Genomic DNA, 24,587 nt, shown 5'->3' with positions numbered 1-24,587 from the left:
GCAACTTTGTTTCATACCTGCCTTCGCCCTCTCCCTCTGGTGGTGCGTATATGGACTGTGCTGCCAGCGGAAGTGGTAGAGGCTGGGACAATTACAACATTTAAAAAGGTATTTGGATGGGTATATGAATAGCAAGGGTTAGAGAGAGATGGACCAGATGTTGACAAATGGGACTAGATTATTTTAGGATGTCTGGTCGGCATAGATGAGTTGGACCAAAAAGGTCTTTTCCATGCTGTACATCTCCATGACTCTACATCTGAACAGACTGTTTAAAAAAAACCCTGTCCCAAGGATATCACGTGACCCACACCATCCCAAACAGACCTCTGCAACTGACACCCACCCAACCTCCAACAGGGATATGACTCCATCATCCAGGTGCCACTTTACCCTCTTCCCCCACTTAACTTCTCTCAGTTGGTATCAAAATGGATGTGGGAGCATTTTATTTGCTAGAATATGCTAGTCATTACAATAAAAAAAGGGCATGCTTTGGCTTTGAACACTGGTCCTACATTGAGCAAGGACTTCACAAAACCTGACTCCAATCTCTGTCAACTTCAGGTCTTGTTTGCAGAGAAACTTGTATTGTAGATGTGGGCAACCTGATGGCCTTGTGATCTCAAGCTTGCTACAGAGCATTGCCTGTGGGGTACAGCCATCTATTCAGTTCACCTGACACAGCCAATAAAGTCTGAAGAGTACAATCTTGCCAGACATCCACGCACGCCAGTGTGCTTCCATATTCAGCACTGCATCTAGTTAGGAGAGGCCCAATATTCCTCTGAGCTACTGGAGTTTTAATGACCATGTAAGTCTTATGTCAACAGCAGAAAGCTTCATAGAACTGGTGTCACTGAGAAACATTTTTCCAAACGTTTGAAAGTGCATGGCTACATTTTCATGCATTTTTTTCTTTCCTTGCAAGCAATGATCAGAGGATTGGCTGACAATACAGGTCAGACATCCTGTACTCATGTGTTTTAGCCCGTATCGTTGGAGAGAATCTTTCAGGTATATTTCAGTTGTTATCTTTCTCTCTAACCCGGGAGCACTGAAGCCAGATGAAGCACGTGTTTCTTTCCTTGTTCAGATTAGCTCAACATATAAAGAATGAGAATCAAACACAACATCTTTTGGCTTGTGAGACTTTGAACCAAAGCATCCAGTGAATTTCCTTGCTAGATAATAAATGAATACATACAAAATGGCATTTCTAATGTCTGAAAACTTAAACCTGCAGTTAGTGGTAAGTGAGTTAAGTTAATGACTGTGCACCTCTGGTTTGCCTCAGTGGAATAATTTAATCAATTTCTGTGGGCACACTGCACTAGAAATATTAATAGTTCAAAGTAGCCAATTTTGTTTATCTTTACCATTCATCATTTACCTTCCAAACTTTGGCCCTTTGGTCTGTTGGTATGCATCGCCCTTGAATTATGTTTCTTAGTGTGTCCAGGTCATAGCCACCTTCATCCAATGCTTCAGCTAGGTCTTTATCCCTAAAATAAAATTAAAGATTTACTAGTTACTACATTGATTGTGGGATGATATTTACCTATAGCATTAGAGGTTTACTAGTAATGTTTACGAGTGAAAGTTCATTTTGGTCAAATGAGAAGCAAACTTGACAGTGGGCTAACCTACCTTTACTTGAAACATATCATCACTGACTGACCTCTAAATACTGGAACAAACTTCTGTTTAAAATCCAGTAACTGACTTGTTGGGATAAAAGCTGACTGTGACAAAAAGTAGTCACACTCATTCTACAGAAAAACAAAAAGCTACAAACATTCAGTAATTTTAACAGAAACAAAAATGCTACAGGCAGAAGCCGTAGCATTTGTACAACAAATGCTCTTAAACACAGAAATGGGTTGACCAGTCAAGTGCTTTTGAGATTTTTTTTCCTGCTTCTATTTAAAATTTTCAGCATCCATATTATTTTGCTTTTGTGACAATGGGAATACAAAGTAGTAAGTAGGTATCTCTAAACAGAGCTGAACATTTCTTATACACTTTATCCAAACTATTGTCAATGTAAGAAATGTCAAATGTATTTCAAAGTACTGAAGGTTTTAAAAAAAAGCAAACATTTATTAGAATAAACTACCAAATAGAAAACAGAAAACCTGCATAATTTTCAGTGATAGCACCACAATTTTATCCCACAAAGTATTTTTGAACACCAATTTTCTTGAGCATCCTTCAAAACGTACTGTGTATATTACGATGGTTTTGTTTCTGTATCGAGCAACAGAAACAGCATTGATCAAATAAACAATGTTGACTCTGTTATCATGATCATCTGATCCCTTTTTGATCAGGTTTGTTATACTTTCAAACTCAGTTAAGTATATTGTCAGAAGACATTAAAACATGGGACAACACCTAAACCAGCTGCATCTCACACTTTTACAAGACAGAAGAAAGTATATCCAAAAACTTAAGTAACCATTGTGAAAGCACATGACTTTAACACTGCATCTCCTAAAAGGATTTAAAAGAATCTAAAAAAAATTGCCAATACATAATTTTGAAACTTACATAGGCAGACAATTCACCTATCATGTTTTTCAATCCTTTTATTGGCACAACGTTTTTTTAAGCTCAGAAAGCATTTAGGGGAGTGAGTGTTCAAAACCACAAGCTCACCATGTAATATGTCACCATTACTCATTTAATAATATTTTGCAAAGAAACTGTGGCTGAATTGATAACCGTACATGTGTTTACAAGGAGTTTTAGAAGGCATTCAGCGAGATTTAGAAAAACAACTTGGGTTTATGACACAACAGCACAGAGTGTCATCATGGATTTAACATTGGCTAAGGATCTGGAAGCAAAGGTTAAAGTTATGAGTATTGTTTTCATTGAAGGCAGCTTGGGTGTGACATACATATTTGAGCAATGAGTTCTGCATGTACTTTTATTTCCTTGTAGAACTAGCTGAAATAATATCACCTTTAAAATCTTTGCAGCAGGGTCTGGCAAACAGTACTGGCTGTAAAATTCTTCAGAACATAGCTAGGTTAGCAGGATAGGCCAACATGGACATGGCGGATACTATTTAGAGGAATGAACTTGGAGATTATAATAAATGTTGTGATGAAAACAGGCAAATGGAATATATTTTTTAAAACAAAAGATGTTGAAGGATCTGATCAAGACAGAAAATAGCATTCAAGAATTTACTTAATACCTTGAATGACAGCAAGGATTAACAGGCTGCATTTCTACAATTTCAGAGGGGCATAATGAAACCCAAATTCAAACACATGCAAAGAAAAATACAGAAGCAAACTACTGATGCTGAAAATCTGAAAACATTTTGGAAACGTTCAGCAGGTCAGGCAGCATCTGTTGAGACAAACAGAGTGAAGTTTCAGTTCATCTCGAACAAAAAAGGTTAAAGTTGCCTCATTCCATAGGCGCTACTTGGCCTACAGGCATATATATCTATAAAAAGGCCAATGGTGAATTGGGATTGTGTCTATATGGGAAAGGTCCTTGTGTTGCTTTTGTTTGATGGTGTCAAGAAAGCTATACATATAGTCCAAAAGAGTAGAACAAGCTTTACTCTGTATCTAATCTCATTCTGCCCTGTCCTGGGATTGTTTGATGGGCACAGTGCACAGATAACAGAATCCAGAGTTTTTTCAGGATAGAAAGCTGTAATTATGATAACCTATAGATATTGGGATTAGTTTCACTGGTCCAAAAAAGATTTTTATTTATAAAGTCTGAAGAATTTTGATTGGAATAAAGGGGGATGATTTGCTTGACGTAGGGTTATTAATTTGTCTGGTTCACTTTTCAGAGAAAGGGAATTAAAATGTCTTTGTTCAAGGGGAAAAGATGCCCTAATGGCTTTTTCAGTTGACTGTTCATCGAAAAACTCAGGTAAATGTTCTGAGAATCCAGATTTGAATACTACCACAACAGATGGTAGAATTCAAATTAAAAAAAAACCTATCTGGAAATAAGAATCTAATGAGGATTACAAATTCACTGATGATCAGGAGAAACTCATCTTGTTTATTAATGCCCTTCAGGAAATAAGCCATCCTTACCTGGTCAGGCCTACATGTGACTCCAGACCCGCAACAATGTGGTTAACGCTCAAATGCACTTTGAAATAGCCAAACAAACCACTCAGTTGTAACTACTGCAACAAAGTCTCAACAAAGATCAAGGCATCGATCAAGGCACTGGAACAAAAATGGCAAGATCAGCCTTGTTGACCCTGTAACGTTTTCCTTATGAACACCTGGAGGCTAGTGCCAAAATTGGGACAGCTACCTCACAGATTAGTCAAAGCAAAAGAGAAAACATACTTAACCAAATCCTCACCAATTTGCCCTCTGCAGATATATCAGCCCATGACAACTGTTAAAGAGTGAATGCTGCACAGTCCTGTGGAGACAAAGTCATGCCTTCACAATAGCAACACCTCATGTCATGTTATGTGGCACTGTTACCATGTTGAATCGGGTAGACTTTGATCTGATCTAGCAACTCAAATAGGGCACCCACGATGTGTTATAGTCCATCAGCAACAACAGAATCATAGATTACCACAATCTACTACCTCATGGTCTAGCATATCTTTCACTCTACCGTTACCATCAAATTAAGGGACCTACTCTGGTTCAGTGAACAGTACAAAAGGGCATGCCAGGAGCAGCACCAGGTGTACCTAACAATGAGGTCTTAACTTGTTGAAGCTACCAAATAACTATATGCTTGTCAAAGAATACAAGTAGTAAGTAATAGACAGAGGTAAGAGATCCCTCAACCAATAGATCAGATCTATGCTCAGCAGTCAGATGTACAGCCTGGAAACAGACCTTTTGGTCCAAATCACCAATGCTAAATTAATCTAGTCCCATTTGCCTGCACTTGCCCCATATCACTCTAAACCCTTCCTATTCATTTATCCATTCGAATGCCTTTTAGAGGGTGCGACTATACCAGCCTCCACCACTTCGTCTGGCAGCTCATTCCCACACTGACCACCCACTGCGTGAAAAAGATGCCCCTTTCGTCCCTCGTAAATTTCTCCACCTACCTTAAACCCATACTATCTGGTTTTGGACTCCCCTACCCTGGGAAAAAGACCTTCACTATCCACCCTATTCATGGCCTACATGATTTCATAAACCTATGTAAGGTCAGCCCTCAGCCTCCAATGCTCCAGGGAAAAATATCCTAGCCTATTCAGCCCCTCTAGAGGTTAAACCCTCCAACCCTAGCAATATCTTTGCAAATCTTTTCTGAATCCTTTCAAGTTTCACAACATTTTTCCTACAACAGGGAGACCAGAATTGATCACAGTATTCAAAAGTGGCCTAACCTATGTTCTGTACAGCTGTAACATAACCTCCCAATTCCTATACTCAATGCACTGACCAATAAAGGCAACCTGCCATCCATCCAGTTGGGAATGGCAGTGGACAATTAAACAACACATTATAAGAGACTGCGCCACAAATATCCCTACCCTCAATATGGATGAGAACAGCACAACAGCGCAAAAGACAAGGCTGACCTGCTCTTGACAATCTTCAAGTAGATAACCCAGTTTGGCTCCCTAGCGTCAAAAATGTCAGTCTTTAGCTAATTCGATTCACTCAAAGTGATGTCAAGAAATAGTAGGAGGCACTGGATAATGCAAAGGCTATGGGCTCTGCAACATTCTGGTAACAGCAGTGAAAACATGCTCTAGACCTTGCTGCATTCCTAACCAAGCTACACCAGTTTAGATACAACACTAAAATCTACCTGACAAAATGGAAAATTGCCCTGGTATATCGTGCAGACAAAAAGCACTCAGCATGCTCTGTGCAACACTAGCTACAAATGGAAAAGTAAACATGCCCAATAAGAGATGAAAGTGACAGCCCTAGACATCATGGTTGCACTTGATTGAATTTGACATCAAGGAGTCCAAGCAAAACTGGTGTCCATGGAAAGTGGAGAAAACCCCGACTACTGGAGTCATACCTGATACATAGGAGAATAGCTTTGTTTGCTGGAGGCGAGCCATTTCAACTCTAGGATATCTCTGCAGTTCCTTGGGGGGGGGGGGGGGGACTGTCCTCAGCTTAACCATCTTCAGCTGCTTCAATGACCTTCCCTCCATCTCAAGGTCAGAAGTGTGAACGCTCACCATCGATTGCAAGACATTCAGCTCTACTCAATTCCTCATACTGAAGCAGTCCCTTTCTAAACGTAACAAGGCCTAAACAATATCTAGGCTTTGGCTGAAAAATGGCAAGGTAAAAACAATGACTGCAGATGCTGGAAACCAGATTCTGGATTAGTGGTGCTGGAAGAGCACAGCAGTTCAGGCAGCATCCAAGGAGCTTCGAAATCGACGTTTTGGGCAAAAGCCCTTCATCAGGAATCAAGGGCTTTTGCCCGACATGTCAATTTCGAAGCTCCTTGGATGCTGCCTGAACTGCTGTGCTCTTCCAGCAACACTAAATGAAAAATGGCAAGTAACATTCCTGGCACACAAATGCCAGACATTGTCTTTTATTGGAGACAGTCAATCTAACTATTATCCCTTGACATTAAATGGTATTAGCATTACTGAATCCCCCACTATTAACATCCTGGGAGTTGCTATTGACCTGAAACTCAACTGAATTATCCATATGAATACAGTGACTATAAGAACAGGTCTGAAACTAGAAATCGTGCAGTAAGTTACTCACGTTCTGATTACACAAAGCCTATCCATTATCTTAAAGGCACGAGTCAGAAGTGTGATGGAATATTCCCCACTTGTCAGGCAGCTCCAAAAACATTCAAGTAGCTTGACACCGTATAAGACAAAGCAATCCATTCGAATGGCACCACTTTCATAAGTCTCCAGTCTCTCTGCCACCATTGCTCAGTAGCAGCAGTGTGTACTATTACAAGATGCACTGCAGAAATTCACCAAGAATCCTTAGATAACACCTTCTAAACTCTCAACCACTTTCATCTAGGACAAGGAGGACAAAGGCAGCAGACAAATGGGGACACCATTGATTACAAGCTCTCCTCTAGTCATCACCATTTTGGAAATATATCACTGTTCTTTTAGTACTGCTGGGTCGAAATTCTGGAAATCTCAGTTAATGGTAATATTTAATTAATCAAATCCAAAAGAGTCAAGTTGGTTGGATCATAATATATTTTACTTCTTGTTTATCATGGAAGTCAGTCTCTAAACCAATTCATGAGGTTGTCAACATACTTTTAATGAAACAGCATAAAAAAGTTCATCACACAAAAGGAAATAAAACTAAACTTCAAAATGCTATACAAGAATATTTGGATGGAACTCATTCTTTTCAATCCTGAGACTTTCCCTGAGGCTGTCAAACAAGCTGCTCACTATCACTATTGCACATAGGTTCTTTAATCTTCGACAACCTTGTAGGAAGTCTTCCCCGTGTCTTCCTCCACCAGTTTCTATTTCTGGATTTTTCCCTCAGAGTATCCCTGGTCTTCTGCCTTCCTCCCTTATTATTTTGGAGACTGCTAAAACTGACAGCATTATAGTGAATGAAGCTTGCCCTACTGTCCAATCTCTCCCCTCTGAGCTGCAAACCCAAGTCAAAAATACTTAAATTATCTCCCTAGAGAATCACTAACCATTTATTCAAAAGCATACAACTTCTTCATTTGCTAAAATGACTTCTGACCCTTTCCAAAAAAAAATCTTCACAAAACTGGAAACTAAATTCCATTCTTCCTCCACTTTAGAACCCAAGTGTCCAAGTAATATTCATATTTTATGAGCCTTCATCAAAATCGAGATGGTGAATAGTGGAATGGTTTTCCACAGGGTGCAGTTCAGGCACACACCACTACATATTTTAATGAAAAGGATGATATATATTGAAACATTAGAAGATAAAAGGGTTGAGGAGAAAGCAAAATAGTGGATATCTTTTGGATTGCTCTGATAAATAGATCAAAGGATGCCCCCTTGAACTATAAATGGCTACAGTTCTAAACAACTACAGTTAATCTCAGTGTATGGATCAATTAATCTCTTTCATATGCATGCATACAGCAAAATATAAAACCAATCCTTTCCAATAATTGGTATATCCCTTAAAACAAAATGTTTTGCTCTCATTTACAATAACTGCATAGAAGAATCAGATTAGCACTCAGCATCTTCAGAGCAACACAAGTGACAAACGGAAAAGTAAAAAAAAAAGAACTGCAGATACAGGAAATCAGAAATAAAAATATTGCTGGGAATCAGGAAGTCTGGCAGCATCTGTGAAGTGAAAGCTAGCTAAATGTTTTGGGTCCAGTGTCCTTTCTTCAGAACGGATGGCAGTGAGGAAAAAGTTGATATTTAGGCAGAAGGAGGGGTGGGGGAAAGAAGAAAAACGATAGGTGGAGATAGAACCCAAAGAAAGAAAAATAGTTGGACAGACAATGTGGTGTTAAAGGTCAGTCTGACAGAATGAATAACTGCTATTGGGGACAATAAGTAGAAAACAATGGGTTGCGTGTGGTTAGCAACCCATGTAATGTCAAGGCCTGGTGTGTGGGGTTGAGTAAGGACATGGCCTCAGTCCCTAAAATTGTTGAACTCAAATATTAAGTCCAGAAGGCTCCATGCAGAAAATGAGGTGCTGATCTTGGCTGCAGCACTGAAGCAAGCCTGACACGGACATTGGCCAAGAAACATGGCGGACAAAGTGAGGACTGCAGATGCTGGAGATCACAGTAGAGCGTGTGTTGCTGGGAAAGCACAGCAGGTAGGCAGCATCCGAGGAGCAGGAGAATCGACGTTTTGGGCATAAGCCCTTCATGGTGGTGTACTGAAGAGACAGGCAACTGAAAAACTCAGAGCCCTTTTGCGCAGACAGAACATGGGTGTTCTGCAAAGTTGTCACCCAGTCTGCGTTTCGTTTCCCCACTGTAGAGGAGACTACATTGTGAGTAGTGATCGAGTGAAGTGCAGGTAAAGCACTGCTTCATCTGGCCCCCTTCAATGCGAACTTGGACGGTGAGGAGGAAGGAAGTAAATGGATAGGTGTTACACCTTCTGTCATTGCAGTGGATGATATTGAGGAAGTTGTGGAGGAAAAGTAAACATTTCTAACATGTGAAATGACAGTGACAGCCCTTGACATTAAGGCTGTATTTGACCAAGCGTGGCATTAAAGAGCCTTAGCAAAACTGGAAACAATGGGTATGGGGGGTAAACTCTCCACTGGTTGGAATCATACTTGACAAATGGGAAGATGGTTGTGGTTGTTGGAGGTCAGTCTTTTATCACACAATAACTTGGAGCAAGAGTAGGCCATCTGGCCCCTCGAGCCTGCTCTACCATTCAATAAGATCATGGCTGATCTGTTCATGACCTCAGCTCCATTCACCTGCCCTCTCACCAAAACCCTTAATTCTTTTACTGTTCAAACAAATCATTTCAGTTTTAAAAACATTTACTGAAGAAGCAGCCTCAACTACTTCACTGGGCAGGGAATTCCACAGATTCACAACCCTCTAGGTCAAGAAATTCTTTCTCAATTCAGTCCTGAATCTGCTCCCCCTAATTTTGAGGCTGTGCCCTCTTGTTCTCATCTCAGCTTGGAACTGCAGGAGTGCCTCAGGGTAGTGTCCCAGGCTCAATCATCTTTAGTGCTTCAATAACTTTCCCTCCATTGTAAGGTCAAATAGTCACCCATGATTGTAACGTTCAGCACCATTCAAGACTTACTTGTTACTGAAGCAATATGTCCAAATGCAAGGAGGAAGTGAGGACTGCAGATGCTGGGGATCAGAGTTGAGTGTGGGGTTCTGGAAAAGCACAGTAGATCAGGCAGCATCCAAGGAGCAGGAGAATCGATGTTTTGGGCAAAAGCCCTTCATCAGGAATTCCAAACGCCTCCTTCACTACACTGTCTATCCATGACTCCACCTTCAAGGAGGTATGAAGCTGCACCCAAAGGTCTCTGTTTGGCAACACTCCCCAGGACCTTACTAAGTACACAAGTCCTGCCCTGATTTGCCTTATCAAAAATGCAACACTTCACATTTATTAACTTAAATGCCATCTGTCACCCCTTGGCCAATTTGATCAAGGTCCAGTTGTACAGAGATCATCCTCATCACTGTCTACCACACCACTGATTTTGATGTCATCTGCAAAAGTATTAACCATCCCTCCTATCACATATACATTTCTTTCTAGTTCACTTCACATTCTATATTTTTACTTTTAAGACATGCTTTGTTTTCAAAAAATGTTTCTAGTCTTCTGAACCATTACTAACCTGAAGCCTTGGGCTCATGTTCTTTCAATCTGATACTACCCTTAACTTCTTTGGCATGGATGGTGTAGCTTCTAGAAAGATCTTTCTTTTTCTATGGGAAATATCTTTGTTGAAAGTTATGAACCATCTCCTTAAATGTTGAGTACATTCGTGACAAATGAACAGATGTCTGAATATTAAATCCATCAACAAGAAAGGACATTGCATAGGCAAATTGATTGAGGTAGACCATCATGATCCGGCCGAGTGGTAGAGCAGGGTCAAGTTATTGGCCCACTCTCACTCCTGCTTCTACCACTCGACTGTCAGTTAGTCGAGGTACCTAAACAACTAGAACATGCAGAATAAATTCAACAGTATGAGTTTAATCCTCATACTAGCTGTGATTGTTAATTGAAATCTGTATCCCAAACTTGTGGAGTGGTTACTCACAAATTATGTGAGTAATCTCGCCCTCGTTAATGGACAGAAATGCCAAAGTTCATTTGTGGATCTTGCTCTTTACATGTACCACATCATAACTCAGAACCAATTTAGGATCACCAGATCAATGCCAATTTTATATCATTATATTTTGATTTTGGCAAGGGAGCAATGCTGGCCATCTTGAGTTACCCAAAGATACAGTCAGAGATTTACACCATGGAAATAGACCCTTCGGTCCATGCCGACCAGATATCAGAACCTAATCTAGCACCATTTGCCAGCGCTTGGCCCATATCTTTCCAAGCCTTTCCTATTCAAATAGCCATCAAGATGCCTTTTAAATGCTGTAATTATCCCAGCCTCTACCACTACATCTGGCAGCTCATTCCATACACACATCACCGTCTGTGTGAAAAAGTTGACCCTTAGGTCCCATCTATATCTTTCCCCCCTCACCCTAAACCTATGCCCTCCAGTTCTGGACTACCCCATCCCGGAGAAGACCTTGTCTGGTTATTCTATCCTCATGATTTCATAAACCTCTATGGTCACCCTTCCATCTCCAATGCTCCAGGGAAAACAGCCTCAGCCTATTCATTCAATCTCTCCCTTTCGCTCAAATTCGCCAACCACGGCAACATCCTAAGAGTTCAGAAAAGAGTAACAAATTTCACACAACCTTCGGATAGGAAGGAGACCAGAATTGCAGCAATATTCCAAAAATGGCCTAACTACTGTCCAGTACAGCCTCAACATGATCTCTCAATTCCTGTACTCAATGCTCTGACCAATAAAGGAAAGCACACCCAACTCATTTTTCACTATCTGATCTACCTGTATCTCTACTTTCAAAGAACTATGAATCTACATGCCAAGGTCTCTTTGTTCAGCAACACTCCCCATTAAAAGTGTATAAGTCCTGCTAAGCTTTGCTTTGTCAAAATGCGGTATGTCACATTTATCTAAATTAAACTCCTTCTGCCACTTCTTAGCCCATTGGCTCATCTGATCAAGATCCTGCTGTAGTCTGAGGTAGCCTTCTTCACTGACCACTTCACCTCCAATTTTGGTGCCATCTGCAAACTTACAAAGTATGCCTCATGCTCACATCCAAATCATTGATATAAATGATGAAAAGCAGTTTCCAGCCATCCTTTACCTGTGAACATCTGCACCCAATCACCTTTTGAAAGTCCTTGCCCAATACTGTCAAAATTAGCCTGCTCCAACAACCTGCCCACCACCCATGTCAGGCTCACTGGTCTATAGATCCCTGGCTTTTCCTTACCACCTTTGTTAAATAGTGAGACCATGTTAGCCAACCTCCGGTCTTCCAGCACCTCACCTGTGACAATCGTTGATATAAATTTCTCAGCAAGGGGCCCAGCAATCACTTCCCTAACTTCCCACCGAGTTCTACGGTACACCTGATCCCAGGGATTTATCCACCTTCATGCATTTCAAGACATTCAGCATCATCTCCTTTATAACATGGACATTTTTCAAGATGACATCATCCATTTCCCCGTATTCTATTCCTTCCATGTCCTTCTCCACAGGAAACACTGATGCAAGATACTTGTTTAGCATCTCCCCCATGGCCTGCTTTTCCACACATAAGCTGCCTTGCTATCTTTGAGGGGCCCTATTCTCTCCCTAGTTACCCTTTTGTCCTTAATGTATTTGTAAAAACCCTTTGGATTCTCCTTAACCCTATTTGCCAAAGCTATCTCATGTCCTCTTTTTGCCATCTTGATTTCCCTCTTAAGTGTACTCCTACTGCCTTAATACTCCAAGGATTCACTCGATCTATCCTGTCTATACTTGACATATGCTTCCTTCTTTTTCTTAATCAAAACCTCAATTTCTCTAGCCATCCAGCTTCCCCTACACCTACCAGCCTTTCCTTTCACCCTAACAGGAATATACTTTCTCTGGATTCTCGTTATCTCATTTCTGAAGGTTTCCCATTTTCCAGCCATCCCTTTACCTGTGAACATCTGCACCCAACCACCTTTTGAAAGTCCTTGCCTAATACTGTCAAAATTGGCCTTTCTCCAATTTAGAACTTCAACTTTTAGAGCTGGTCTATCCTTTTCCATCACTATTTTAAAATCTAATATAATTATGGCCGCTGGCTCCAAAGTGCTACGCCATTGACACCTCAGTCAACTGCCCTGCCTTATTTCCCAAGAGTCGGCTAAGTTTTGCACCTTCTGTAGTAGCTAAGTCCACATACTGAACCATAAAATTTTCTTGTACATGCTTAACAAATTCCCCTCCATCTAAACCCTTAACACTATGGCAGTCCTAGTCTACATATGGAAAGTTAAAATCTCTTACCATAATCACCCTATTATTCTTACAAATAACAAATCTCCTTATATATTTGTTTCTCAATTTCCCGCTGATTATTAGGGGGTCTATAATACAATCCCAATAAGGTGATCATCTCTATTTCTCAGTTCCACCCAAATAACTTCTCTGGATGTATTTCCAAGAATATCCTCCCCAAATACAGCAGTAATGCTATCCCTTAACAAAAACGCCACTCCCCCAATCTCTCTTGGCTCCACCTTGCAATTGACCTTGCATCCTGTGCATCAGTCTGATGCTTGAGACATTGAATATTGAATCCAACAACATGAGCAACATTCAAGCAAACTGCTCTATCCTGCATGTTGTGAAGTTTGTAATAGTTCCTCAGGGCTGTACCCAGGCTATTGAGGAATATTTTCTTAAATTAATCAAAAACCACAACTAAAAAATATACTGTTGCAATTGAAAGCCAAAACTCGGTTACAACCTAATTTAGCCTGAGTATGTGTTGCAAAATATTAAAGGCAGTAAGAGAGGAATAGAATATACGGTGGGTCTGAAGATGACGCATTGGTCTTTGTAATTTTAAGCTGGAGGGAGATTTTCTTGTCTAGAATTTTATCAACTGTGCAGTCTGACAAGAGAGATGCAGTCAAAACGTTGTGATGGACAGATAAATCGGACTAACAATAGATATGTCAAATCTGGCCTAACAACTTTATTACCTAGAGGCAACATTCATTTAAGGAACAGTAAGGGCCACTGACGACAGTACAGAGAAATGAAAATAAATCTTTTCTGCAGTCATGTTAGTTACATTTGGTTAAGGAGTGGAGCTAAACAAAAGGACATAAAGGAGATTTTGCAAGAGCTAACAAATAGTACTATAGATAAAAAGGTAGAATGCACCATAATTACAACCACTGAGCCTATCCATAATAAATTCTGCTGGTGTTCTTTCTGTACTGAGAAACCTGGAAGCCAGACAGAAGTACTTTGAACAGGGAGTTTTATCAGAGATGGGTATTGAGCTTTGCATGATATAACGCTCATAACTAGGGAACGAGGTAAAAGAAACAAGGAAGAATGACATAAATATAAGTTGTAGTCTAACAGCCGAGATGTCACTTTTTAAAAAAAAAGATTCCTTAAGTTATCTCAAGAATGTGCCTTAAAAAGTTCTGGGATTTACATGTTAATGATTTGAAACCTGCAACCCATTCTAAAAGATGAAAGACTATGTTTGTTCACTATATCATTTTAATTGCATGACACTGACCTTTTGCTATAAATTCTGTCATAAGATCCTACCCAAATCTGAGGAAGCAGCAGTGTTCTGAAAGCTAGTACTTCCAAATAAACTGTTGTGCGATTTTTAAACTTTGTCCACCCCAGTCCAACACTGGTACCTCCACATCATAAATACAAGCAACATTACAAAATTTTCTTCCTTTAAAAGTGAATAAGTCAAAATCATAAATATGCAACAGACAAAATAGGGCCCTTCCTATTCATATATGACAGCACGGTGCCTCAGTGGTTGGCACTGCTGCCTCACAGTGCCATAGACCCAGATTCGATTCCAGCCTCAGGTGACTGTGTGCAAATTCCACACTCTCCCAGTGTCTGTGTGGGTTTCCTCCCACAGTTCAAAGATGTACAAGTTAGGTGAATTGTACATGCTAAATTGTCCGTAGTGTTCAGGGATTGTAAGTTCAGTGCATTAGTCAGGGAAAATGGAGAGTAATAGGGTAGGGAATGGGTCTGGGTGGGTTACTCTTTGAAGGGTTGGTGTGGACTTATTGAGCCAAATGGCCTGTTTCCACACTGTAGGGATTCTATGATTGAGAAATAGACCATTCAGCCACGAGTCTGCTCTGCCATTCAATGTGTTTCTGATTGATCCATTTTATAGATATGTACAGCACAGAAATATACCCTTCAGTCAACTCATCCACGCCGACTAGATAATCTAAATTAATCTAGTCCCATTTTCCAGCACTTGGCCCATTTCCCCCAAACCCTTCCTATTCATACACCTATCCAGATGCCTTTTGAATGTCATAATTGCAACAGCCTCCACCACTTCCTCTGGCAGCTCATTCCATACACACCATTCTCTGGGTGAAGAAGTTGCCCCTTAGGTCCCTTTTAAATCTTTCCCCTCCCACCCCAAACGTATGTCTTCTAGTTCTGGACTCCCCCACCCCAGGAAAAAGATCTTGTCTATTTACCCTATCCATGCCACTCATGATTTTATAAACCTTTAAGGTCACCCCTCAGCCTCCAGAGAAAGTGTTTTGAATTCCACATTCTGATCTATTTGCTCAATAAGAATCTAAGACTATCTACGTCAGCATTAAATACTTTCAATGACACCACCTTCTAAGTAGGGAGTTCTAAAGTTGCACAACCCTCTGAGAGAAAGAGGGTCTCATCTTGGTCCTAAAAGGCAACCCTTTTTTTTATAAACACTGTACCCTGTTTCTGGACTCAGCAAAAGAGGAACATCCTTTCCACATAAAACTGAGATGAGAGAGCAGAATTAGGCTCTGCCATTCGATTATCGCTGATATATTGCTCGACCCCATTCTCTTGCTTTCTCCCTGACAAGATCATAACATGCAAGCCATTTAGCCTCCAAAGGATCTTATATATTTCAATTGAGGTACCCCTCACTTATTTAAATTCCATGGAAACTAGGCCAGACAAACAAGCTCTCTCATAAAACATCTCACTCATTCCAGGTATAATTCTGGTACACCTGCTCCCAACCACCTCCAATGCAAAGAAAAATGAAGGTAAAGTTATTACTGTTATTTTGACAGCTAAAATTGACAGTATCAAGCTACCAACTTTTTTTATATATAAAAGCAAGAGAAGAATGGTAAGAAATACTGGTATGAAGAAACATCTTAAGTTTATTGTAGCATTACATTGTTACAAGTTATTTAATTATTGTGAAATTGAACCAAGTTTGAAACTGTTTTGTTAAAAGACAGAAACACGATTTTACAAAATAAAGCCATTGACAAGACCAGCTCCTAAACAGTCATTCCAAGGTAAATGCCATAAGAACAAAAATGCTGGAAAAATCAAGTCAGAAGAGAGAAAGAGTTAAAGTTTAAAGCTGATGATTTTTCATCAGAACTGAAGATAGTAGAAAGAGATTTTAAATCCACTTTTCTCTAATGACACAATTCCATTCCTGTCACCCCAATTCTTTGTGATATTTTTCTGCACAACAGTATAAGGTGCAACACCTCCCATCTCCTTCCTTTGCACCAAGGTCCTAACCAAGAGAAACAATGAATTCCTTGTGCTGCTTTCAATTTTGTATATTGTATTTACTGTTCATGATGTGGTCTCCTCTACAAAAGGAAGACCATATGTAGACTGGGTAACTACTTTATGCAATAATTGTAATTTATGGACGTCACGTCATTAGCAATATTAGGCCATATAGTTCCCCAGGCCTCTGCCATTCAAGATGATCATTACTGAACTGACTGAAACCTCAGTTCTGAATTCCTGCCTTCCTGATAACCTTTTAACCCTTGCTTAACAAGAATAATTTAAATTCTCCACCTTGCTTCTATGCTGACTTTTCTGTCCATGGTGTTCCAGTGAAGCCCAACACAGCTTTAACACCACCTTATCTTTTGATTTAGCACTCTACAGTCCTCTGCACAAAACACAGCATTCAACAATTTCAGGTCATCATCCCTGCCTCCATCTTTTCAGTTTTCCTTTTATTGTTTGGCTGGGCCAGTCTTTGCCAATCTGGCTTCTTCCTTTATCCACTTTTTTGTTACATTTAAACATTGATTTTTGGCTATTACATAATGAATTTTGTTGCTCAGTCTCCCCTGATTCCCCACAAAATCCAGTCCCACCACTCCACTCTATCCTTCCACTATCTTAAACAATCTACCATTTCTGTATTGTGGAAATCATCAAACAGAACTGTTGTTAACTCTGTTTCTCTCCACAGATGCTGCTTGACCTGCTTAGTATTGAGCATTTTGTGTTTTATTTCAAGCTTCTAGCATTTCACTGCATTTTGCTTTTGAACACGTGAATAATTACTGACTATAGGACTTTGTGTGAAACTTGGTTTCCAATATTTACATAAACAATAGTTATTCAACATCCAAAACTATTCATCATTTATGAAGCAATCACAGACTTGTTAAGGGATCATCAAAAATCAAGGTTGATGCTGCAATGCATTACTGTGATATTTATACACCCAGAGGGTACTATCTTTTGGCTGAGATGTTAAATTGACGTCAAAATGTTTAGTTGGATGTAAAAGATTTCATGAGACTATTATGAAGAGCAGCACATGCTTATTATCCATTGTGAGGTGCCAATATTTAGCCATAATTAACATAATAAAACAGATTATCTGGTCATTACTATATTGCTATTTGTTGGAGCTTTCTATATACAAATTGGCTCTTTTGTTAAAAGACAGAAGCATGATTTTACAAAATAAAGCCATTGACAAACCAGCAATGCAGTCATTCCAAGTCATTGTGTTGTTTCCTACAGCAAAGTTTTACAAGTATTTCAAAGTACAATTTCAAAGTGTTGAGAGGTCTGGTGGTTGTGAATTGTGCTATACAAATGCAAGCCTATTACATGTAGAAACACAAGATTTCATTTTGTAAAGGAACTCCAGTGTTTGCTAACTGTACATCAGTAAGTCATAGCTCCCATTATGAGCTCACAAATCCAACCAGCCACTCATAACACAAAGCAATTTTATTGTGATGCAAAATACAGTGCTGATAAATAAGCTTCCCAAATTGAATTTAAGCAAGCACCAATCTCTCTGATGTAGCCTCATAATTTTATCACTTTGAAACAATTGTTGTGTAATGGCAAGGACTCACAACTGCCCATCAGCCAAAAAAACAATTTCTGCTTTTACCATCAATTCTTTTTTACCTACTGAGAAAACTGTTAAACTGCATCTGGATCACTGCAGATTCTGATCTCTTCCTCCCATAACATTCAAGGAAAACCTGTATGTACCCTCACACATAGCAGCAGGAACAAAATACCGACAACTGGATTCTTATGGAGGTATATGCTAGCTAACACCCTCATTAATATATAACTGATCATTAAACTCCAGTGAACCATAAAATACATTTAAAGCACATTGCTTTAAAGCACATTGCTTTAAATGCCCCGACAGCAATAGAGCTTTCAGTGCAGCATCCTGCTTCTAGCTTTACATTTCTGTAAGCAGAACTGCACTCCAGTAAATTTTCTGCCATTATGGTATTCTAGCTAATTACCACAGAATTTTCAAAATTGCATAGAGTATCTAATTTCTCATGCAAACTTTTAATACTTAACTTAAATTGACTTCAAAATTGAACTAAGCTTTGACCAGAAGAAAATGTTCGTACAAAACTCCAAAAATATCTTTGAAATAGCTCAAACTAAATTATTTCCCACGTAATTACAGGATGTGGGAGACATTATTAAAGGATGATGTGATGCGCGTTCACACTTAATGCCTTTTGAAGCATTTCTGCGGTAGAACTCCCACTCTCGCCCTCCCCGGTGCATGATCAACAGCTGTAAACAAAAACCCCTCCTTTCGGTCTCACATAGCAGCCTGGAGGGAATCATTCTCTATCTCTTTCACCTTCTGTCTGGAGTTTACGGGGGGGGGGAGGAAAGCTTTGTGAAGAGACAGGTCCCAACTGCAGACCCTCCCCCTTTTTCCATCTTCAAAATTTAAGGAAATTAGCAACCACTTGACAGACCTTTTCTGCTCTTCTGGCTAAAAGCGGTGTCGCTTTTAAACTGAGAAATAAGCTACGTGAACGAGTCCACTCTACAAGTCATGTCACAAAGTCCATAAAAAATATACTGACACGATTGTCTATTTTGGCTGACATTACATTTTCAATAAACCATGTGCCCAAAGGAGGAGAATGGCTAACTTGAAGTAAATAAAAGGAAATAAAGTGAGGCTGTCACTTAGCCTGTCCCTTCAAATAGTCCATTTCCCAGTTTAAAGCTCCTCGGCTGGGTTTCATGTTGAGCCACAGGCAGTCGGCAAAGACACCGCCACCGTGAACAGACACACACGCCCCCACCAAACCAACCGCAGGCCGCAACCGGCACACTGAGCCAAACTCAACCGGTGATACCCACCAGCTGCTGTTACCACCCGGTACCGGGGGCGCCTCCTCGGCTGCCGCCGCCGCCGCCATTGCACTCTCAGCCTCCACGTCTCTCCCCGACTGTTGCCGTAAACTGTGGTACAGAGGTGTCGTCAGAAAATAAAACAAACCATCGTAAAACCCTCCCTTGTCGATTTACGGCATTGAGCCATTGTTGCTCAGGATGTGAAAGTGAGGAGTTTGTGATAAATGGTCGTATTTGTTTTCCCCTCCAAGTTAGGTACTTCTGATTTAATGGATTCAGAGATGATAAAGTTCTATTTTGAAAATTGATTGGATAAGTTGGGAGGTTTTTCTTGGAGAAGAAAAAGATAGGAGGAGATCTGATAGAAGTTTTAAAAATCATGAAAGTTTTGTTCAGAGTAGATGGTGAAAGGATAATGAATAAAAGGGCGGCATTACAAGGTAATCTGTAAAAGAAGCAACTGTGTTTGGAGAAAGTACATTTTCAGAAAATACTGGAATACAGTGTCTGGAAGTGTGGTGGTATTAGGTTTAATTGAAGCATTCAAGCTGGCATTGATGACTGTTTAAATAGAAACAGTATTCAGGGTTATGGGGAAAATAGGCCAATGGTACACAGTCATAATGCTCATTCACAACAGCAACTTTACCTTTACTTCTTTATTGCTTCTCTTCATTGCTCCAAAAAAGAAAAATGTACACACCAAGCAACCCCACCTTCCTATTGCCAACCATTTCAACTTGTCCCCATGACATGTCCATTCTGGGATTCCTCCACTGCCTAAACAAAGACACCTGCAAACTGAAGGAAGAACACCTCATCTTCCGCTTCGGGAGCCTACAATCACATGACCACAACATTAAATTCACCAGTTTCAAAATCTCCCTCTCCTCCCACCCCATCCCATATCTAACCACCTGACTTGGCTCCGCTCTCTTGACCTGACCTACCTGTCCATCTTCCTTCCCACCTATCCTCTCCACACTCCCCACTGACCTATTAGAATATCACCTACCTTTGCCCAAATTATCACAATTCCAACTACTTTTGCCTCAGCCCAACTCAACTGCTTATTTCTCAGCTCCTTTCTCCTCCCTAGTCCTGATGAAGCGTTCAGTCCTCAGATGCTGCCTGACATGGTTTGCTTTTTCCAGCGCCACACTTTATCAACTCTGACTTCTCCAGCAACTGCAGTCCTCACTGCTCCTTAAAAAACTTTTAAAATGTTAAATATCATGCATCTGATCTTTTCACTGTCTCTACCCTTCTTAAGTATGTTAATACCTCCTCACTGCTTACTACATTACTGAGTTTTGTGTCACGTGCAAACTTTGAAATTATGCCCTGAATCCCTAAGTTTTTTGATACAGTATATTTAAACATGATAATTTGCTACTAATCTCTGCTTTCTGTCCATCAGTTCAATTTTGTATGCACGTGTCACAGTGCCTTTAATCCAGGCTTCTGTTTTGCTGAGTCTTATTGCATGTATTTCATCAAGCCCATATGTTCATAGAAGTCCATTTACACAACATTAACTGTAATACTCTCATTAATCTTCTCCTTTACTTCAAGTAACACAGTTAAGCTAGTGAAACACTTTTTCAAAAACAATTTTGTTTTCGCTTTCCTTTATTAATCCACTTAATTTTGTGACTCCAGATGTTTTTGCACCATTGATAATCGGCTGATTGGACTGTGGCTACCATGTTTATACTCTCCGCACTTACTGAACATGCTTGTAACAAGTGTAATTCTCCAGTCTTCTGGCATCATACCATATCCAAGGAGGATTAGAAAATTATGGTCAGCACCTCCCTCAGTTCATGGCATAGAGTCATAGTCATAGAGGTGTACACCATGGAAACAGACACTTCGGTCCAACCTGTCCATGTCAATCAGATATCCTAAATAAATCGAGTCCCATTTGCCAGCACTTGGCCCATATCCCTCTTAAACCCTTCCAGTTATACCCATTCAGATGTCTTTTAAATGTTGTTATTGTACCAGCCTCCACCACTTCCTCTAGCAGCTCATTCCATACACACATCACCCTCTGCATGAAAATGTTGCCTCTTCGGTCCCTTCTAGACCTTTTCCCTGTCACCCTAAACTTATGCTGTCTAGTTCTGGACTCCCCCACCCCAGGGAAAAGACCTTGTCTATTTATCCTATCCACGCCCCTCATGATTTTTTAAGCCTCTATAAGGTCACCCCTCAGCCTCTGACGCTCCAGGGAAAACGGCCCCAGTTCATTCAGCATCTGCGTAGAGCTCAAACCCTCCAACCCTGGCAACAACTTTGTAAATCTTTCCTGAATGTTTCAAGTTTCACACATCCTTCCGATAGGAGGGAGACCAGAATTGCACACAAGATTCCAAAATTGGCCTTACCAATGTTCTGTACAGCCACTAGACTGATGACCTTCATTTCTTTGTTTTTAGCTAATCTAATTTCTTTACAACTCAATCTTTAATGTGACATTGGCAGCACCTTCTTTCATGAAGACAAGTCCAAATAAACATTTAGTACATTAACCAGTTCTCACCTTCCACAACATCTCTTTCATTAATGAATTGGTGATATCCTTCTATTGACATGTATGAAAGGCTTGTCACTTTTCGATTTTGCCAAATATATGCTCATATACTTTTATTTGCCCTTTATTTGCCAGCTATGTTGTACTTTTTTTATATTCAGCTTTTATCTACATTGAATAATGAACACAATATTTAGCATCAGCCTTTTCTGTTTCATTTTGTTCACTATATTTAGTCATCCGGAGTGGTTCTTTAGATGCCCTTCCTTTCCCCTTTTGGAATGTGTCCAGACTTTATCCAAGCTGCCTCTTTTTGAAGGATCTCAATTATTGTATCACCTGCCCTTTTTTATTCCAATCCGTCTGAACAAATTTTTTTCAACTCACTAGCTCGTCCTTTATTTTCATCCCTGACATTTCCTGCAAATTCCATAACTATGCCAAACTAAGTAATCTGATCAGGGAGGTGGTGGCCTAATGGTAAAGTTACTGGAATAGTAATCCAGAGGCCCAAGCTCATGCTTTGGAGATATTGGAATTGAATAAATTCCATTAATTCCACTCCAGAGACAGTCTCCACCCCACTCCCAACTCCAGCTCTACACAAGGCCCAGCCCCAAGCCCTGCTGGGTTTTTACCATCCCCACAGACCTTCTCCTCACTGATAAGAACAATCAGTCCTCAGTAAAAGTCTCACCTTCATCCCACTACGCTCCTAGGTCAACGAATTCCATATGCATTGCGAAATTGAACTTTTTCTTGTCGCTTCCACGCTTATTTTTCCCATTGGGATTCCCACCCAACCTCCGAGGACACGTCCCACCTCCAACTTACAGCCATCCACTTGGATATCCTGTCCTGATCTGTTACCCACCCTTGACCATATCTCCAACTGCCACCGTGGCATTGATCCCTTCAACCTGTCCACCCTTCATCCACTGCAACCCTCGCTAGGTGTAGCCCTCCACTCCAACCCTAACCTCACCATTAAATCAGTGGACAAGGGAGGAGCACAGTGGTAGTTTGGCGCACAAACCCCAACATCGCTGAAGCCAAATGCCACCTCCTCCTACTGCCCCCTCGATCACGACCTCACCTCTGATCACCAAACCATCATCACCCAGACCATCCACTACCCTTAAGGGCATTTAAATGGTCATTGGATAAACATATGGATGAAAATAGTGTAAGATAGATAGGCTTCAGATTGGTTCCACAGGTCGGCGCAACATCAAGGGCCGAAGAGCCTGTAATGTTCTATGTTCTAGCCTTATCACCTCAGCAAATCTCCCAGCCACAGCCTCCAACCTCATAGTCCTGCACCGCCTGGTTCTACCTCTTATCCAAAATCCACAAACCTGACTGCCCCCACCCCATGTAAAAATGCCACCCCTTACTCCAAATTCCTCCGCCTCTGCCGTATCTGCTCCCATGAGGAGCAATTCCACTCCCAGATGTCCTCTTATTTCAAGGACCACAATTTCCCCTCCCACGTGATTAACTATGCCCTCCAGCACATCTCCACTTCCCACACCTCTGTCCTTGAACCCCACCTCTCTAACAAGGATAGAATTTCCCTGGTCCTCACCTTCCATCCCTCTAATCTCTGAATACAGCACGTTAACCTCTGCCATTTTTGCCACCTACAAACAGATCCTACCAACCAGAGATATATCTCCCTCCCCACCCCATCTGCATTCCCTCCCCGACTCCCTCAATAGGCCCAGAACACCCCCTCCCACCACCCCACCACCAACCTACCCTCCACACCTGCCACTTTCCCTTGCTGCCGCAAGAGTTGTAAAACCTGCACCCACACCTCCCTCTTCACTTCCGTCCAAGGCCCCAAAAGATCCTTTCACATCCGGCAGAGATTTTCATCAAAACTCTTCACCTTCTGTGTCCATTGCTGTTGATGTGGTTTCCTCTACATTGGGGAGACAGGGTGCCAACTCGCGGAACGTTTTAGGGAGCATCTCTTGGACACACGCACCAAACAACCCCACTGCCCTGTGGCTGACCACTTTAACTCCCCCTCCCACTCCACCAAGGACATACAAGTCCTGGGCCTCCTCCACCACCAAATCCAAGCCACCCAATGACTGGAGGAAGAATGCCTCATCTTCCACCTTGGGACTACACATTAACTTCGACTTTGCCAATTTCCTTATTCCCCCACTCCGCACCACATCCCAGATCCAACCCTCCAACTCATCACCACCCTCTTGAACTGTCCTACCTGTCCATCTTCCGCTCCAGCCTCCCCTCCGAACTATCACTATCACCCCACATCTGCTATAACAATCGCCTTCCCAGCTACCTTCCCCCACCCCACCCTCCTATTTATCTCCGCCCCACATTCCTGATGAATGGCTAATGCCTGAAACGTCGATTCTCTAGCTCCTTGGGTGCTGCCTGAAGTGCTGTGCTTTTCTAACTTTCCGACTCTGATTTCTCCTGCATCTGCAGTCCTCACTTTCTCTCATTTCATGAATACAGTTTATTAGTGATCTTCATTATAGACTGTATCTAGCACACTAGGGAAAGGAAATCTGCTGCTCTCACCATACATGATTCCTGATCCACAGCAATATGCTTCACTGTGAATTGTCCTCTGAAACCACTGTGTTCAAGGGCAGTTAGGGTGGGTAGGAAAGGCTGGCATTGTCAGTGATGCCCACATCCCAGGAGAGAATAAAGATGCTGTTTCCTGCCAATACCCGCTGACTGAAACATCCTCCAGTGACCCCACTTTGTTCTCCGGGATTACATCTTTCCTTTCTGGATAGGCTGGGAACATATGGACTAAGGAAGTTTGTTTG

At 41.0% G+C, this 24,587-nt stretch overlaps 1 protein-coding gene across 3 annotated transcripts in view; it reads right to left on the bottom strand.

The window, feature by feature from the left end:
- The window catches only part of tbc1d23 (TBC1 domain family, member 23), an 81,530-nt gene extending 62,200 nt beyond the window's left edge, over positions 1–19,330 (bottom strand). For 2 of the 3 annotated variants that reach the window (XM_072585439.1, XM_072585440.1), the window contains exons 1-2: positions 19,233–19,324; positions 1,394–1,505 (exon numbers count right to left, since the gene is read on the bottom strand). In XM_072585439.1, coding sequence (XP_072441540.1) covers positions 1,394–1,505; positions 19,233–19,291 — 171 coding nt within the window. In that variant the 5' untranslated portion in view covers positions 19,292–19,324. Of the gene's footprint in view, positions 1–1,393; positions 1,506–19,232 lie in introns of all 3 variants that reach the window. The other variant, XM_072585441.1, reaches the window with a different exon arrangement.
- Positions 19,331–24,587: the final 5,257 nt, after the last annotated feature.

Source organism: Chiloscyllium punctatum, chromosome 15 (assembly GCF_047496795.1).
Source record: "Chiloscyllium punctatum isolate Juve2018m chromosome 15, sChiPun1.3, whole genome shotgun sequence".
Taxonomy (NCBI): Eukaryota; Metazoa; Chordata; class Chondrichthyes; order Orectolobiformes; family Hemiscylliidae; genus Chiloscyllium; species Chiloscyllium punctatum.
The sequence above is the reverse complement of the archived record's forward strand: the minus strand, read 5'-3'. Positions and strand labels throughout refer to the sequence as shown.